The 18,116-nt window shown below is 40.7% G+C and overlaps 3 protein-coding genes across 6 annotated transcripts in view; 2 read left to right on the top strand and 1 right to left on the bottom strand.

Annotated features, from left to right (window-relative positions):
* The window catches only part of LOC134226211 (uncharacterized), a 182,884-nt gene that overhangs the window by 87,294 nt on the left and 77,474 nt on the right, over positions 1–18,116 (bottom strand). The gene's annotated exons all lie outside the window — the stretch shown is intronic.
* On the top strand, positions 5,850–6,349 carry LOC134223366 (defensin-A-like). The gene is made up of 2 exons (XM_062702507.1): positions 5,850–6,037; positions 6,102–6,349. The coding sequence occupies exons 1-2, from the start codon at positions 5,920–5,922 to the stop codon at positions 6,287–6,289; spliced, it is 306 nt and encodes a 101-aa protein (XP_062558491.1). The 5' UTR covers positions 5,850–5,919; the 3' UTR covers positions 6,290–6,349.
* On the top strand, positions 10,178–10,721 carry LOC134223365 (defensin-A-like). Its single transcript, XM_062702506.1, has 2 exons — positions 10,178–10,384; positions 10,450–10,721. Exons 1-2 carry the CDS (start codon positions 10,267–10,269, stop codon positions 10,629–10,631), a joined length of 300 nt encoding a protein of 99 aa, XP_062558490.1. The 5' UTR covers positions 10,178–10,266; the 3' UTR covers positions 10,632–10,721.

Below are 18,116 nucleotides of genomic sequence, written 5' to 3'. Positions count from 1 at the left end.
CCAAAACTCCTGACGTCTACATTATGGACGTAGTCATATTTGGGGCGAAATGTTCGCCGTGTAGTGCACATTACACAAAAGATAAAAATGCCCGGGAATATGCGAATCGTTATCCAGAGGCCGCGGAGGCTATCGTTAAACGACACTATGTCGATGACTATTTTGATAGTGCTGATAACGAAGACGTAGCAATTCAACGAGCGGTTGAGGTGCGGAAAGTACACGCGTACGGCGGATTCGAAATCCGCAATTGGGTGAGTAATTCACCATCCGTACTCGCCGCTTTGGGAGAGGAAGGCCAAACAACGAAAACATTGTGCTACGATAAAACGGCGGACGCGGAACGCGTGTTAGGGTTACTTTGGAAGCCGCAAGAAGATGTGTTCACCTTTTCCATGGGATTCAAAGAAAAACTGTTACCATACCTAGTTGAAAGTATGCGTACGCATCATCCTGCAGTGTGTCATGAGCTTCTACGATCCGGTTGGATTTCTTTCTCCCTTGTTGGTGCATGGCAAGATCATCATACAAGAAACCTGGAGAAGTGGCACAGAATGGGACCAACCGGTGACGGATTATATCTTCAACAAGTGGATAAGCTGGACGAAACTCCTGCCAAATATTGAGAAGGTGAAGGTTCCACGGTGCTTTTTCGGAAATAATTCCATCGAGGCTGCAACTTGCATTCAATTACACATTTTCTGCGATGCTGGGGCTGACGCATATGGTTGCGTGGCTTATTTACGGTATCAAGTAGAAGAGGATGTTCGCTGCTCTCTAATTAGTTCTAAAGCGAAAGTGGCCCCTTTGAAGCTCACTTCGACGCCACGGTTGGAACTGCAAGCCGCAGTTATTGGAGCTAGAATGATGAATACGTTGCAATCTACCTTGACTATCCCGATCCAGGAAACGTACTTATGGGTGGATTCGATGACGGTTTTATCCTGGATAAGGTCCGACAGCCGTAAGTACAAACCATATGTAGCGCACAGAATCGCAGAGATAGTCCACACAACTGATATAAAATCATGGAAGTACGTGCCATCAAAAAGGAACGTAGCCGATGATATTACGAAATGGGGATCTGGAACCACCGTGGATCCAGAAGGGAGATGGTTTAAGGGTCCACTATTCCTACATCGTAGTGTAGATTTCTGGCCAGAACAACCGAAAACGAAATCAGTGGTACCCGAGGAGCTTAGGCCTTGCTATCTGTTCCACCATATAGATGTTCCTCAACAGACTATCGACGTAGCACGCATATCTAAATGGAGAACACTTTTGCGAACAATAGCACTGGTGTATCGCTTTATCTCCAACTGTAAACGGAAGCAAATGGGACTACCAATCGAAGCAGTGAAAGCCGACTCACGACAATCAACAACGCCAGCTATCCTGGTTGGTATTCAGCAACAAGAATTGGCGAAAGCAGAAAGTCTGTTGTGGCGAATCGCTCAAGGCGATGTTTTTCCGGATGAGGTGCGTATATTGAAGAGAAATGCTGAAGTCCCACGTGAACAGTGGAGCTACATAGAAAAATCAAGCCAACTATACAAGAATTCACCATTTTTGGACGAACACGGAGTCATCAGAATGGAAGGAAGGACATCTTCAGCAGTGTTTTCTGCATGGAGTACTCGCTTTCCTGTCATATTACCCAGAAACCACGTTATTACGACAAAGATTTTGGAAGATTACCACGTTCGTTTCGGACATGGATCGAAGGAAATTACAGTGAATGAAGTGCGTCAAACTTTTTTCATCCCGAAATTGCGAACAGCGGTTGGAACGGTAATTCGCAACTGTTTAAAGTGTAGATTACGTAAATGTAAACCAGTTACACCGCGCATGGCACCACTTCCAATTCAACGTATGCAACCCTATGTCAGAGCCTTCAGCTACGTTGGCATTGATTATTTTGGACCAATCGACGTCACGGTAGGAAGACACAAGGAGAAGCGATACGTAGCATTGTTTACGTGTTTAGTCGTACGAGCTGTACACTGTGAGGTAGCGTACAGTCTGAGCACGGAATCATGCAAGCAAGCGATTCGTCGGTTCATTCGAAGGCGTGGTTCCCCAATCGAAATATTTTCGGACAATGGTACGAATTTTCAGGGAGCCAGTCGAGAGCTGCGGAAGGAAATGGAGAAAATAAATCGCGATTGTGCTGATACATTCACCGATGCGAGAACCAAGTGGACATTCAACCCACCATCTGCTCCTCATATGGGCGGAGTATGGGAGCGGATGGTTAGATCCGTTAAATCAGCGATGGGGGTGTTAAGCGACGGACGTCGAATGAACGACGAAATTCTTATTACTACCCTAGCTGAAGCAGAACACTTGGTCAACTCACGCCCACTAACCTATTCGGGAACGGAATACGCTGAAATGGACACTATTACTCCTAATCACTTTCTTCTCGGAAGTACTTCTGGACAACATCAGCCGTTCAATGTTCCAATATCTTTGGCTGAAGAATTAAGAAGTAGTTACAAGCGGTCCATGTCGTTGGCAAATGAATTCTGGAATCGGTGGTGTAAAGAATACTTCCCGACATTGAATCCACGCAGCAAGTGGTATGCGGATGGGAGAATGCTGAAAGTAGGAGATCTGGTTCTCGTTATGGATGATGGAAAAGAAGCAGCAGGAGTTCGGGGTTTAATCGAAGAAGTCTTCACTGGAGCGGATGGGCGTGTGCGACAGGCAGTTGTTAGAACGAAAGGAGGAGTCTTTAGAAGACCAGTAGCAAAGTTAGCGGTTCTTGAGCTAGATGATAAACCTGATCACCCAAACACGCAGGGTAGTGACTAGGGTTTATGGTCCGGGGAGTGTTCGAACCGTCTGTAATAAATGGACTGCGAGGAATCCCTCGATAAATAGAATAGGCAAATGAAAGGCGAAGGGATAAACGTCAACCTGGATGATTATTATTTTGTGGTAGATAACATGCTATTTCGAAGAAACGTGTAGAGCAAATGCTATATTTGGATGCTATATTTTAGTTATTAATATCGATTTATTGGACTAATTGGCGGGTGAAATAGTTTCAGTGGTAATTCTGTGGTAATAGGCATTGGTCGGTGAGTCAAACAGTTCGGAATATGTTGAAAACCGTTACTGTATTCGATACATTTACACTGCAGGTTAACCTAAAATTGAAACAAAGGTCTGCTATCAATAACACCTCCAATTCGTGTTTGGTACAGAGAAGTAGGTCTTTAATACGTATTGTTTTAGCTAATTCTAACATGTGATTACTTATAGTCGACACTGCCAATTGAAATCGTTTTGAGCTAGTGCGTGATCCCACTGGAAAGGGGAAAAATTAATGTAAGATATTAAACCTTAAGTAAGCTGGAATGAACCATGAACTTAAAATACATCTCTTTACAGCTTTGAGCGTATTTTCACAAAATCGCTTCAAGGAAGTTTTTTTCTAATCCCGAAATCCGAACAAAAGTTAAAGCGAGTTAAAAATAAATAGTTCATCCCAAATATTACTTACTTACTTGATGGGCTACAGCTCTTCGATGAACCTACGCCGAATGAAGTATCCTTCTCCACTGGACTCGATCCTGGGCCGTGGGCCAATCGCTTCCAGTCGCCCTGAACATTGAGCGCCCTCAGGTCCTCTTCAATTGAAAAAAAAGCCATCGTGTACGCGGCCTTCCACGAAGCCTGCGGCCTCTTCCGGGTTCTCTGCTAAATATTATCTTCGCTTGACGTTCTTCCGGTATACGAACAACGTGACCGTAGTCTGCTGTGTTGTATAAGCTTAATAATATTCAGTCCTTTATACACCTGGTATAATTCGTGATTCATGCGGCGCCGCCAGATACCGTTCTCCTGTTTACCCCTGAGTATTGTCCTTACGTTCAAACACTCCGAAAGCTCTCCAATCAGCCTCCTTTAACGTCTATGTTTCATGGCCGTATAAAGCCACCGGAAGAATCAGAGTAGTATACAGCGCGAGATTTGTTTTCGTTTGCAGGCTACGGGACTTAGGCTGGTTACAAAGTCCGTAATAAGCCATATTTACAGCTGCAATACTCCTCTTCACCTCACCAATACACATTTCATATCATTATCGCACGTAACTAATGTTCCAAGATACGCAAATTCTTCTACCACTTCAAACTTTTCACCATCCAGCACCATTTCGCTACCACCGCCTCTAATGAACCCACATTGATTGCCAGCGACCATATACTTCGTTTTGCTGGTTTGATCACGAGTCCAATCCTCGCTGTCTCCCTCTTAAAAGGCACAAAAGCCTCTTCCACGGCACGGCGATCAATCCCGATAATATCGATATCGTCCGCAAATCCCAGGAGCATATGCGATCTTGTGATAATGGTACCGCTTCTTTGCACACCAGCTCTCCTGATCGCTCCCTCGAACGCTATATTGAACAGTAGATTCGAAAGTGCATCACCCTGCTTTAATCCATCTAAGGTAACAGATGACGTCGATATTTCATCCGCAACCCTTATGCAACGTACACACCAGTCAAGCAGTTTGACGAACATTGACTCCGCCCCCAAGAAAACACTTCGGTTGCTGCTTTGTTTGAACGTGTGTGAAGTTGTTCGACCAACCATTTGACAGTTGGCGGCTCGGTTGGAAAAAATTAAAACGGTTTGATTTTGGTTTGAGTTGTTGGGGGTGGAGTCAAGGTTCGCCGAACATGTTTGAGAATTTGTAGTGAAGTTGCACAAACCCTCATATATTTTTTGATGGTTGGTGCTCAAGTTGGCGCTTCGGTCGTTCGTGTGTGATATTGTTGGTCGAATAAATTGATTGTTCGTGTCGCTGTTGGTAAAACTTGATGGATGTTTGAATAAACGAGAGGTGGAGTCAATGTTCGTCAAACTGCTTGACCGTGTGTACGTTCCATTACACTTGATTTCGATCGGTCCAACGTTATACGAATCAGCCGTATCAGTTTCGCCGGAAAACCATGTTCAAGCATAATTTGCCATAATTCATTCCGTTTCACTGAATCCCAAATATAATTCATTTCAATTTTGCAACCAATTACAGAGTATGCTATGTAGCATCTACGAGTACGGTCATGATGCTACAAATGTCAACAAAATGCAGTCTACATAGTTTTAATAATGTTTTTATTCACTTATCATAAGACGAGTTTGTACTATCCCATTTAATTCCACCTCTTGATTGTACTTTTTCGACTTCGAGTCAAGTACGAGACACTGAAGACGACCTGACTGTTGAGGTCGAAATACGTATCTGTCAAGGTACGATCAAGTGGTGGAATTAAATGCAATAGTACTAAACTCGTCTCATGACAAGTGAAGACATTCCACTAAAAGAGCTCAATAATTTTGAACATGTGTTTATTATCATTTAGCTACAAACAGAGTTAATTAAGACAGCCACTGCAGCAGATGACTGTTTATAGAGGATAAAATGTGTTTTATTTGGTTGAATTTCGACGGAATCGTTTTTCCTTTATATTTCTTTGAACTTTCAGAATTCAAAAAAGTTTTTTAAGATAGCTTCTACATCTCAGGAAAGAAGTGGATTTCACTTGAAGATAATCATTATAGAACACTCACTTGCCGAGATATGCATAATTAAATTCTGCGTTTGCTGAATCGCTTTGAAAAAGAAAATAGCATTACACTGAGTCCAATTACTTGGTGATGCATCATGCGTGTCCTGGCAAAAATGAACTAGATCAATTATTATTGTGTACAAGCCAATGACTTCACTTGCACTTTTACGCTTCCGATGTGGGGGTTCACACGGCGGCACTTTACGGTCATCCCATTCAGGGCTCCTTAAATATAAATACAGCGTTCGCAATGATCACCTCATCAGTCTACCGCAGCAATACTTTCAATCAATACCAAGCTCTCTTTCCATCAGCCCGAAAAATTATTAGCAATGCAGTCCTGCATCATAATCGGTTTCATCGCTCTGTGCACAATGACCATCGGTACGATGGCCTACCCCCAGAAAACGGTTCTGTCGGACAATGTCCAATCTTATGCTAACTCACTGTGTAAGTATGCTTTTCTATTGAAAATCAATGCACTTTTCCCAACCAAAATTAATAACTTTAACAGTTGATGAACTCCCGGAGGAATCATACACGAACACGGCTCCTGTTGAGCACAACCGACAAAAGCGAGCAACCTGTGACCTGTTGAGCGGATTCGGAGTAAACGATAGTGCGTGCGCTGTCCATTGCATTCTGCGTGGTAACCGAGGAGGTTACTGCAACTCAAAGAAGGTGTGCGTCTGTCGCAATTGAAAAATCTTTTGTTTTATTTGTTGAATCTAGTCAAATAAATTTTAATAAGTTAAAATAAATTATCTTACTACCTATCTTCTACTTAAGTAAGTCCCCTTCTCTTTATTTTCTTCATATTTCATAGTTTTGGATACGTCAAGGATTTGAATGAACTAATCGAAATACATTTTAAATATTGTTAAGTAGGAGAGACCGGGGCTGGTTGGCCGAGTGGCTTTTGTGAAAATGCTTTACGTAATGCTTTTGGTGGGATGTTTGGTCACCCATGTACGGATGTAATTTCCCTTTAATGGGAGAGAGTAGCTAGAGTTGTAAAACGTTCACTTTTTTTCTTTATTAGAGAGGCTTGCAGCCATGTGCTGGCTCACCTTTAATACTAAAAATGTTAAAAAACTAAAAAGTAAATAGTTTGAGATTTTTTACGTCCTCCAATATTACAAAATTATAAACACTATCTGTTTCCCACTTCTTAACATTATCCACTGATTCATTTGATGTGTTTCACTTATATTAACAAACTTGGCCAACCTATCTCAGCCCTGGTTGGTTGGCCGACTTTTTTCGTCACATTTGTTTGTTATAATTTTTAGCGGGCTAGGTAGTCATATGGCTACTGCTTCTGCCTCATACGTAGAAGGTCGTGGGTTCAATTCCAGGTCCGTTCCATTCTCCTACTTTGTGTCTTTCTCTATATTTCTCATGTTCTAGCAATCGCTAGAACTGGAAATGGACTTCCATATCGTTTCCATTTCTATTCCTATATACCTTCAACTTGAATATTCTAGCAGTAATCTGCTAGAATTGGAAATGAATTATAAAGCTCGTTTCTTACATCCAATTAGAAATTCCATCAGTTGCTTTCTCCTATCTAGGGTAAAAAAATAGTGGACCCCCTAGTAGCGAAATTTTGCTCTTGCGGGCATAATGAGTGGAAATTTTCAAAATATTAATTTTGCGTGATATCTAATATCAAGCTCTGCATCTCCTCTTCACAATACATACATAAAACACTCAAATACTCGACGTTATTCTTCGAAATTAACATTTTAAAGTCGAACTGAATTCGCCCTATAGTAGACCCCCTGGGGATCCATAATAGGAAATTGCTTCCCTATAGTCGACACTTCATTTGATTTTCATGTTTCGTTTCGGGACGTTCTTCTTCCCTATTATGGACCCCGCAAAATATTCCTATAATGGACACTCTCGTGTTTATTTTTTATAGAATTGTAAAAAATCATCTAATATTACTTTCCATAGCATTTTCAATGCATGTAATCAAATCATGTAAGGACTGTAAGGTAGGTTCTCCCGATGGAATTTCATAGTAAAATGTTTCCATTGTGCTGTAATAATGAAAAAATGGCTGGAGGGTCCACTATTGGGCACTTTACCCTATCACATTGGCAGCTCTTTAACCAAGACGGACCTCTGCCTCTCGAACCTTACCCAAAAATTCCAACAAATTCCGCATAAACTCGTGGCAAGTGCAGAGGTATATTCGGCTTGCAGTGGGCGAGTGATTACATCATCGTTTCCTCCCCCTTCCCTACATTGACTTGCATTCTGACGTGGCAGGCGCCAGTATGACCTAACAAATGAGATCACCAGTACTTGTACATTGAAGATGTGTGCTAGTCCCAAGCAAACATCTATTGGTTCCCTGTGCAAGAACAGCTGATCTGGTCATAATGGAGTAGCAACTACGAGCAGTCAATCAAGCTCAACCTCAAGCTCACATTTGTTTGTTATAATTTTTCCTCAATTTGTTATCATCGATGAAAATATGTCACAAATGTGCTTAGGACTTGTATATTAATGACTGTAAAAACCGTTTTTCGAAAAGAATAATCAAAATCAGTACAGACATTCCGAAAGCAAAACTCGGCTAAACAGGCCCAGTCTCCCCTATATGTCAAAAAATGGATTTTAATTACGGCCAGTCAAGGAGATTTACGGTGAAGTATATTTCCAACTATCATTAAATGAAATGAAATGAAATTAAATTAAATTTTTACATAGGGGAACTTTTCCGTTTATATTTCACTGAACATAATATATTATATTCATCTCATCGCAAAACGAAGAAATGCAGCACCAAACTCGTCGCTTATTTTTGTTAACATACGTGTTCACTGCTGAAAAAATCACAAAAATAAGAAACAACCCAAATTCCTTTTCATTGCTCTGTTTTTGATGGGATGAATATAGGAGCCTTGGGAACCGTTCCCCTACCATACATGGACAAAGGCTTTCAACTAACAGAACACACGAACGCACCTGAACAGAACAGAACCCTCAGTTGAGAGACGGCAATGAACTAATATGTGAAAAGGAATTGACTCAACATTGAGAAAGAAACAATCGTAGAAAGGAAGTACTATCTTGGATTTAGGGGAGAATGTTGCCAAACAACCCATGTGGCAAAATAGCGTAACACATAATATCGTTTATTCTACATTTCTGACTAATATTATTATAACAGTACAATATAAATTATTCATTATCGAGCTGCAACACAAAGATTGTGAAAAAATGTTTTATTTGCACTGAAATTTTACGATTTGCGATCGCTCGTTAAACTTTCATTCAATCCGCTAAAATAAACTAACAAACATACGTTCAACATTTATTTCTCAAGCAATTGAATCGTTGCACCTTGTTGTGTTTTTCCCCAGGCCTATTTTTGAAAACAAAGTATAACACATAACACCTTCGAAAAAAGCACGCTTGTCGTTCGCAAGAGCGACGGGACCAGGACCAAGATAGTCCCGGATGATTAAATGCGTTAGAAAGTCAAGAAAATCTTGTTGTTCTAAAATGGAGATCATTGTGAAATGTAGCCAGTTTCGAACATTCTGTAACTGCACGTTAATATGTTTCAGTATTCTGGTTTATATTAGTGGAAACATTGAAAAGTCTTAAGGGGTGCATGTTGCGATATTCTCTCCTACGTCGGCTGAATGTAGAATATTGCATCGTAATCAGATAATTGGGTAACATATGTAACTTAGGCTGATAAGAAACACATAAGAGTTCAAGGAAAAAAAATACACCACGGGGGTTTTCAGCTTCTTCATTCAGTTTTCCATTATTCATGCAATCAAGCTCTGTTATTGTCCAGTTCGGCTGCACTCATGTTTAACGTTTAAGCCTGCTGGAACTGATCGAGGTCGTAGTTTGTCATTAGTATTTGTAAGTGAATACTGCGGGAAATTTAGAGTTGATTGTACCTTCGGCATGGCAAATGCTGGGTAAAGCGTGCCATTGGTACTTCGGCATCTCGCGGTCCTTACCTTACTTTCTCGTAGAACCGGGCAGGGTGTCGAGAAAGTTTCCAACAATCGAACTCGTCATCTCCGGATTGGCAATCATGCCACTTTCGCTCGCAAGGCTACTGGGGACCCCAAAGGTGCTGTATTGAACGCTTAAAAAAAATAAAAAGTCTTCGTTCAATTAATTGACCCCTTGGAAGAAAAACGTAGACTTTTCCTAAACTCACCTTCCCTCCCCTCCCTTAAGAGTCTACGAGGTTTATGGACAGCCCTTTATCTGATCGGGATCAAGAACCTTTGAAATCATTTCCACGTAAACATTATATTGACACCAATAAGGTAGATTCCCCGTTTGGATTCAACAGAAATGTTACATGCGATCGTCGTAACATAGTTTTGAAAGCAAAACAATTATGCTACCACTTAGAATTGTAAATCACCCACGCTTAAGGATTGCCTCGGTGATCCACCGAACGTGTCCCGGAGAAAATGAGCTAGATCCATTATTGTATGCAAATGACTTCACTCGTATTTTTTACGCTCCCGTACGGTGGTTTACGCGGCGTTTCTTCCCGGGTGCTTATATTCAGCGCTACCTAAATATAAATAAATCGATTGCATTGAAGACCCTATCAGTCCATCTCACAAGTTTGTTCAAGCAATACTAAGCTCTCTTCACATTAACCCGAAAAAATATCAACAATGCAGTCCTTCACCGCAGTTTCTTTCGTCGCTCTGTGCACCATGATCATGGCTATCATGGCATACCCACAGGAACCGGTGCTGGCGGACGAAGTCCAATCCTATGCTAATTCGCTGTGTAAGTATGCACGTTGACCGATGGCCCAATGCATATTTTTTAACAAAAATTAACTATTTTAACAGTTGACGAACTCCCGGAGGAATCTTACACAGCTGCCGTAGAGAACTACCGACTCAAGCGAGCCACCTGTGATCTGTTGAGCGGATTCGGAGTAAACGACAGTGCGTGCGCTGCTCATTGCATTGCTCGCGGTAATCGGGGAGGTTATTGCAACTCCAAGAAGGTTTGCGTTTGCCGCAATTGAAAATAAAAATGTGATTTCAAATAACTTCTGCTCATTTATGTTCCTATTAAAAATAAAGAAATACACGAATAAAATTTATTTAAAGTGAAAGTTAGTTGCTCACTTTTGTTTGGATATAATTTTTCCACTCATTTAATCGGAAAAAAATGTTTGATCCTTCGTTCACAGAGCCTTGAAGTATACGTAAAGGCTATACTGCCCATGATTTCATAATTGACGTTCTTGTTCCTATTTTCAAGTGTGGCAAAAAAATCCGATATTACTAATTATCGTGGTATAGCGCTTATCTCTTGTATTCCACAACTTTTTTAAGCGATTATAAAAGAGAACATTTTCGTTCAAATCAAAAACAAAATCACTTCTTCGCAGCACGGTTTTTTCAAAGGACGCTCTACAGCCACAAACTTACTTGAATTTGTTAATTATTCCTTGGAAGCAATGAGATGGAAATCATGTAGAAGCATTATACACAGACTTCAGCAAAGCATTTGATCGAGTTTACATACCCATGCTCCTATTTAAATTGCAAAAAGTGGGAGTTAAGACCAAACTCCTAAAATGGATCGAATAATATCTTATCACTCGTGTTTTAATAGTGAAATTTAACGGTAAAATATCAGTCGCTGATCATCAAGGCTCTCCTTTAGGTCCACTGTTGTTTATTTTATTTGAAAACGATTTGCCCTATATTCTTCAAAAAACAAAAGTATTAATTTATGGCGACGATATGAAGCTTTATCTGGAGATAAAAAATACTGACATAAAGATTTTTGCAAACGAGATAAAAATATTTTACACATGGTGCCAGAAAAGCTTACTTCAATTGAATGTCAAGAAATGTAGTTTAATCTCTTTTAGTAGAAAACGGAGATCTAGGCATCATATTAGACTTTAAGCTCTCTTTTATTGACCATTACAACACAATCATAAACCGAGCAATTAACATGATGAGCTTTATTAAACGCTTTTGCTACAACTTCAAAGATCTTTACACAATAAAAACATTGTACATTACCTATGTTAGATCAATACTAGAATATTGCAGTATAGTTTGAGCACCTTTTTCAATTACACATGAAGACATAATTGAGTCGGTACAAAAACAGTTTCTGTTATATGCACTACGCAAATTAGGTTGGTCTGCTTTTCCTTTTCCGGCATACAAAACCCGATACATGCTGATACACTTTGAAAGAACGTCCTTAATTTGCAATATTTTTTCGCATAAACTTGATACACCTGAGCTCCTATCGAAATTTAATGTTTATGTACCATCGAGACGCTTGTACCATCATGATGCTTGTTTACAATAAACATTGCAATTATATTGACTTCACATTTTCTAAGACAAAGCTAAAGCAATTCTTTCGCACATTACGATAGGCAGGCAGCAGATAACTATCTGATAATGGTCAATATAACAATATGGCTCATAAAATGTTATAATTTCAACGAACTACAATTTAAGATAAAGTGTAAAACAATTTAGTATTTAAGGTTACTTGTAAACGGTCCACAAACATGATTGACGATTAAAAATGAAGCAAAAGTGTCACTCATTTTTCAGGTACTTATCCTTAACCGATTTATTCGCAACAATTTACATTCGACGCAGAATTCTGTCTCATTGTTTCCTATTGAAAATTGGCTATATCGGAAAAGAGCTTGTAGGAATATGGAAAGAAGCTGGATACGAACATCAGAAGAGAAAGAATGCGATCAGGAAATTAAAAACCCTGATTAATCCACCTAGCGGTGATGGTGCCTTTCTCGTGCAAATATTTTGTTCATTACTTTCGTGCCCATGGTCCAATGTAGCCAATTTTCAATAGGAAACAATGGGACAAGATTCTGCGTCGAATGCAACCTATCGGCTGAGGGTAAGTGCCTAAAAATGAGCGAAATTTTTTTTGCCGCTAGATTCTGCGTCGAATGAAACTTGTTGGGAGTAAATCAGCTAAGAGCAAGTGCCTAAAAAGTGAGTGAGAATTTTTCTTGTGAAAAAATATATTTTGGACATAACTCCGAAGCCCATAGTCCGATTGGGCCAATTTTCAATACGAAACAATGGGACAAGATTCCGCGTCGAATGCAACTTGTTGCAAATCGGTTAGAGGGGGATGACGTCTCCTGGACCCTGGTCAAGAACAAGCGGAAACCGGAGACGTCAAGGGCCGAAAAGAAGGCCCAGGCGAATGAGGGTAGCAAGAAGTCTAGGGTAGGCGCCAATCGCTCCAGGGGCGATGCCCTAGTCATCAAAACGGACGAGGCTAAGTACTCGGACGTCTTGAAGGCGATGAGGAGTGACGTCAAGCTCGGTGAACTCGGCGCCGACGTACGTCGAATAAGACGTACCCGGATGGGCGAGATGATCCTCGAGCTGAAGCGGGCCGTCTCGCAAAAAAGCGCCGCCTACAAGAAGTTGGCGGAGAAAGTCCTAGGCGAGACGGTCAAGGTGAGGGCACTCACGACGGAGGTGAATCTAAGGGTTATAGACCTGGACGAGATCACCGAAGTCGAAGAACTCGTCACGGCACTGCGGCGACAGTGTGAAGTGGAGACGCCCACCGCAGCAGTTCGGCTACGGAAAGGTCCGGCAGGGACGCAGGTAGCATTGGTTCGGCTATCTGCAGCGGACGCCTTCAAGATAGTCAAGTTAGGGAGCGTCAAGGTGGGATGGTCGGTGTGCCCTGTGAGCATATACGAACAACCCGAAGTTTGCTTCAAGTGCCTGGAACCGGGGCACAAGTAATGGGACTGCGAAGGCCTTGACAGAAGCAATCCCTACCGACGCTGCGGATTGGAGGGACATAAGGCACAATGCTGCACGAACCCTCCCTATTGTTTGATTTGTTCCAGCAAAGCTGTGCACAACAAGCACCCCATGGGAGGTTCGATGTGTCCGGCGTTTAAGCGTGCTGCAAATTCACAGTGCAGGTAACGCAGCTGGCTTGCTCGGTCTCGCCCAAGTGTTTGGTGTGCGCAGGTTTAGAGGAAACGGTGGAACACGTGTTGTTCGTGTGCCCACGTTTTCGCGCAATGCGTGACCACATGTGGCACTATGTGGACACTACCCCGGACAACCTAGTTCGGAGGATGTGTAAAGATGAAGTTGGCTGGAACGCCGTTTTATCGGCTATCGCCCAAATCGTCTCGGAGCTACACAGAAGGTGACGCGTGGACTCAAGGATGGCTAGTTCAGGCGCAAATAAGAGGTGGTCCAAGGGTTCGGAGTCGGCTTCATGGGTCATACCGGTGGTCATGCTCTGTGGTCGAACTCGATCCTTTTATCGAACAAGTGGCCGCGCCAAGAACAACATGGTATCGTCAATTTCGCGGCGTCGGCAAACCGGGCGGGTTCCGAGTCCGAGTACGGAAAGGGGTCCTCGTCAAGGCTGAAGTTGGCGTAGGCACCGCGTCGGCAAGTCCCTCTGTGTGTTGGCGCAGATAGATAGGTCAATTTGGGGTGCGTCGTGCACTGGCCCCCCTTTGAAGCATTACTTTCTGGTTATACCGAAGGGACTATGGGCTTGGAGGCAATGGAAACGGTTTAGCGGTCGGGGATGTAGTCCTGCCTCCCTCGTTTGCTGTTGGAGGTGGTCCCTAACCCCGCACTTCCTGGACAACCCAGGATGTCTGTTGAGCAGATTCCCCCTCCATTGCTTAGGAAGAAAAAAAAGCACATACACATACACACACAGACATCACCTCAATTCGTCGAGCTGAGTCGATCGGTATATAACACTATGGGTCTCCGGGACTCCTATAAAAAGTTCGTTTTTGGAGCGAACATATAGCCTTTACGGTATACTTTGTATACGAGAAAGGCAAAAATGTGTTTTTTTTTGATATTTAAAAATTTTGCAGACTGTAAAAACGCATAATATCAAAAACTAATTCATGGTGAATATAGGCAAAGATCCACAGAAAAATAAAAAAAAATAAAACGAATGGGTGATTTATTTTACAAACATTATGCACTGAAAAAAATAATGAAAAATAAACAGCACGTAAAACTTGAATTGCGGAAATTTACGCTATTCTTCGTTGGAATGCTCCTCTTCCTAACAAGATTGCTTACAACTTGTATGCAATATTGACGATTTACGTCAAATATTGTATACATTTAGGCTGTATTCCGTGTGGAATCACGCTTATAATGGCGTTCCATTTATGTGCATGATTTTTAGCGTAAATTTCAGTAGAATCTTCTATCTGTGTGCAGACAGGTATATCTTTCATTTCAGGGGTGAGCACCATGACTTTTCAAACATCGATTTTTTTGGGACATCCTAATATGTATGTTCCACTATATAATGAATCAAAAACATGCTATTCTTTGCCAGATCGAAGTGCTTCTTTATAAAGTTTTTATAGATGTTTTCCCAGAACTTCCATCCTCTATCATGACAAAGCTTAACAGGCTCAAAAATATCCGACCATAACATTTTGTCCTATTGGGTAGGTACCTTTTACACTAAGACCAATGGGTTGGTCTATTGTGGCAGAACCCGTTTAAATGTTTGTGCCTTTACAGTGTGTCAACTTTTTGAGTAACAGTTTTGGGAGATTTTTTACATCTACATCTAAACAGATAATACTGAATCAACAATTTGACGCCACAACACACGGTTCGAGGCCGCATCTCTCCATCCTCGCCAAGTCGTTTTGCACCTGGTCTGCCCATCTCGCTCGCTGTCTTGCTTTTTCAGATTTCATTAATCACATTTTTTGGTTCCAATTTCAGGGTATACATTGGTTCTGTACCAAAAAAAAATCATTTATTTATTTACTTACATTTGGTCGCCCGCCAGCACTACTAGGGCTATATGGGCCGTGAGTTTACCAAAAGATTAACTCTAACATAATATAAATCACAAAACATTTTATCATAATCATAAGCTATGTACATTGTACATACTATGTTTTAGTTATGATGATGGTAATGATACTACCATCTATTGTAGCAAGGCACCTTCCGATAGCACTGGTCATATCTGACACACGATTTGATCATGGTCATATTATTGTTTGTAATTCATCAAACTACTGTATGAAGGGCCAAAAATGGGTGGGGTGGTTCCATAAGCAGAGACACTTATGCGAATCCACGGGAGGAATAGATAATAAGAAGAAAGTTAGTACATACAATAATATAACTTAGCCATCGTTTCCCAGATTGACCCAATAAATGGGGAGAAGAGCCCGCCGTTTATCCACGAGATGTTAACAATAGGAAGTTGGCAATTCCACTCTTCCTATCCGAATCGCTTCAATCGGGTGCCCTGGTGGTTATTTAATATTTTTTACGTTATTTTCATATAGTTTTTAATGTAAATTAATAATATATATTGGAATTGGCTCACCAAATTTCCGTTCTGGAGCAGTTGAAAGTCAGAGTTAGTGGATCATGAAGGCATCATCAGCGTCAAGGACTTCAGGAAATTGTTGAGAATCGCCACAACACACATGCGAATTGATTGTGAGTTTGAATCACATTGTTTCCTTCCTGTGTCTGTAGCGCGCACCAAAATGAATGGAAATTTTGATCATGACGAGATACGGGATAGGGATGCTGTTACTAAACATTCCAGTAAACGTGTGTGGACTTGGTGTAAATGAGTCCGACATCTAATTCTGCAATTTGTTTTAGTTATGTACCAAAAAATGATTCTGAGGCTATGAAAGGGTTTGCTAAAAAAATTACTTTTTCGTTACCTCAAATCCACAGTGCCCAGGTATCGTCATCAATGGGCCAGATGGGGTTGAGAATGGGCTAGAAGAAAATGGTGTATAGAACCATATAAGGTTAGTTCATTGATAATGCTTTTGGAAACACCGTAAGGCATCATCACCGAGAAAGGCACCATCACCGCTACATGGATTCATCTGGTTTTTTAAATTAATTCTTAATTAACAGTTGCTTCAAAACTTATTTCCTCAGTAAGTGAAATAACAATAAAAAATATTGATGTTAAAATGCATTTTCATAGAGGTAGAGATTTAATGAAGAACACCACTATACCGAAGCATTTGTCATTTGAACTTTGTAGCATGCTTGATATGCTATTGTCTATTCTCAGCTTTCTAGGATTAGGATACTTCCTGTCATTAATGAAATTAAACGGCCGAAGTCTTTTGTGTATCATCTGATAGATGGTGCCATACAAATGCAGATAAAAAATCGCCGTTAAGAAAGTACAAAGAAATCACCTTTCTTGCTTCATATCATATCACAGAGGTAGGATATTGCACTGTAATCAGATTATTGGAACATATGCTGTTGTGCCCGATAAGAACTACTACAAGTTCATGGAGAATGCACCACGGGGATTTTCATTTTCATTCAGTTTGTAAGTAATATAAAAGAAGCTTCACTGCTTCTGTTTATCAGTTATACGATACATAAAAAACCTAAGGAAACTACAATTCTACAGAACCGAGTATCAAGTCGAATCAAAATGCAGTCCAGTACCGTCATTTGTCTAGCCCTTGTGTGCTTCGCGGCGGCGATCATGTCCGTTGCAGCTCAGGATGAAGTGTCATCTTTCGAAAACTTGGATCAATATGAAGGTATATATCAATTAACGTGATTTGTTCTTTAAATGGCAATGAATTATTGGGTACTTCTAGGGCAAGGTGTTCCGCTCGGTCTGGTAAAATCGGATATTCCTCAATTGCGCAACCGTTGTAAGAACTTTGGCAATTGCGTTCATGATAGAGTATGTAACAACACCTGCAAACAGTTTGGATACAAGGATGGAGAATGCAGTGGAAGATCCTGTATTTGCTGCTCTTAAAGTAATAGTTGTTATGTATATATTGTTCAACAAGTAAATCAATCATAAATTTTTCGATGTTAAATAAACTTCAAATAATACTTTAGATATTTGTTTTAAAAACTGAAATATTTTGAATGCATGTGTACGTCTCTGTTTATAGTAAATATATTATACAAACGGACTTTCTCATTATCAATCATCAATCATGACCAGAGATCTGATGGGTTGATCAATTCGTCTATTGAACAGGACGAACTTTTCAGAATCCAACTTTGTTCCACCTCGCGTTTTCAAGGGCGTCACTGTCAATACTGAAGCATCGAGCAACTGTCTTCTTTTTAAATCATAAAAAGCCAGCTATTCGTTGCTTGTTTATCGAGATTGGTGCTTTTGAAACCGCAAGGTACTTATAGGTAATTTATTTGGATTATGGACAGTTTCAGATTATTTCAGTTTCAATCTGGAGTCGTTTGTTTTTCTTCTGTATCATGCTTATTGCTTATTTGCTTAAATAAAGTTTCGAAAGTATCGATGTGTTAGTATTTAATATATAAAGAAACAAAAATAAATTATTAAATAAGGGGCTCTAACAACTCTGCACTTTCTACAGTATCCACTAATGTTAGCAAATACTTGCGAAAAAACATGCCGTTTCGATGGTGAAATGATCAAAAAGGAGGGAAAGCCGAGCAATTGAACAATT

Source organism: Armigeres subalbatus, chromosome 3 (assembly GCF_024139115.2).
Source record: "Armigeres subalbatus isolate Guangzhou_Male chromosome 3, GZ_Asu_2, whole genome shotgun sequence".
NCBI classification, from domain to species: domain Eukaryota; kingdom Metazoa; phylum Arthropoda; class Insecta; order Diptera; family Culicidae; genus Armigeres; species Armigeres subalbatus.
This window is presented reverse-complemented; position numbering and strand designations above follow the sequence as displayed.

Excerpts from the sequence above, each read along its gene's own strand:
- LOC134223366 (XM_062702507.1), top strand. The coding sequence starts at position 5,920 with ATGCAGTCCTGCATCATAATCGGTTTCATCGCTCTGTGCACAATGACC. Across the intron at positions 6,038-6,101 it reads ATCTTATGCTAACTCACTGT|TTGATGAACTCCCGGAGGAA; the intron begins GTAAGTATGCTT and ends TAACTTTAACAG.
- LOC134223365 (XM_062702506.1), top strand. The coding sequence starts at position 10,267 with ATGCAGTCCTTCACCGCAGTTTCTTTCGTCGCTCTGTGCACCATGATC. Across the intron at positions 10,385-10,449 it reads ATCCTATGCTAATTCGCTGT|TTGACGAACTCCCGGAGGAA; the intron begins GTAAGTATGCAC and ends CTATTTTAACAG.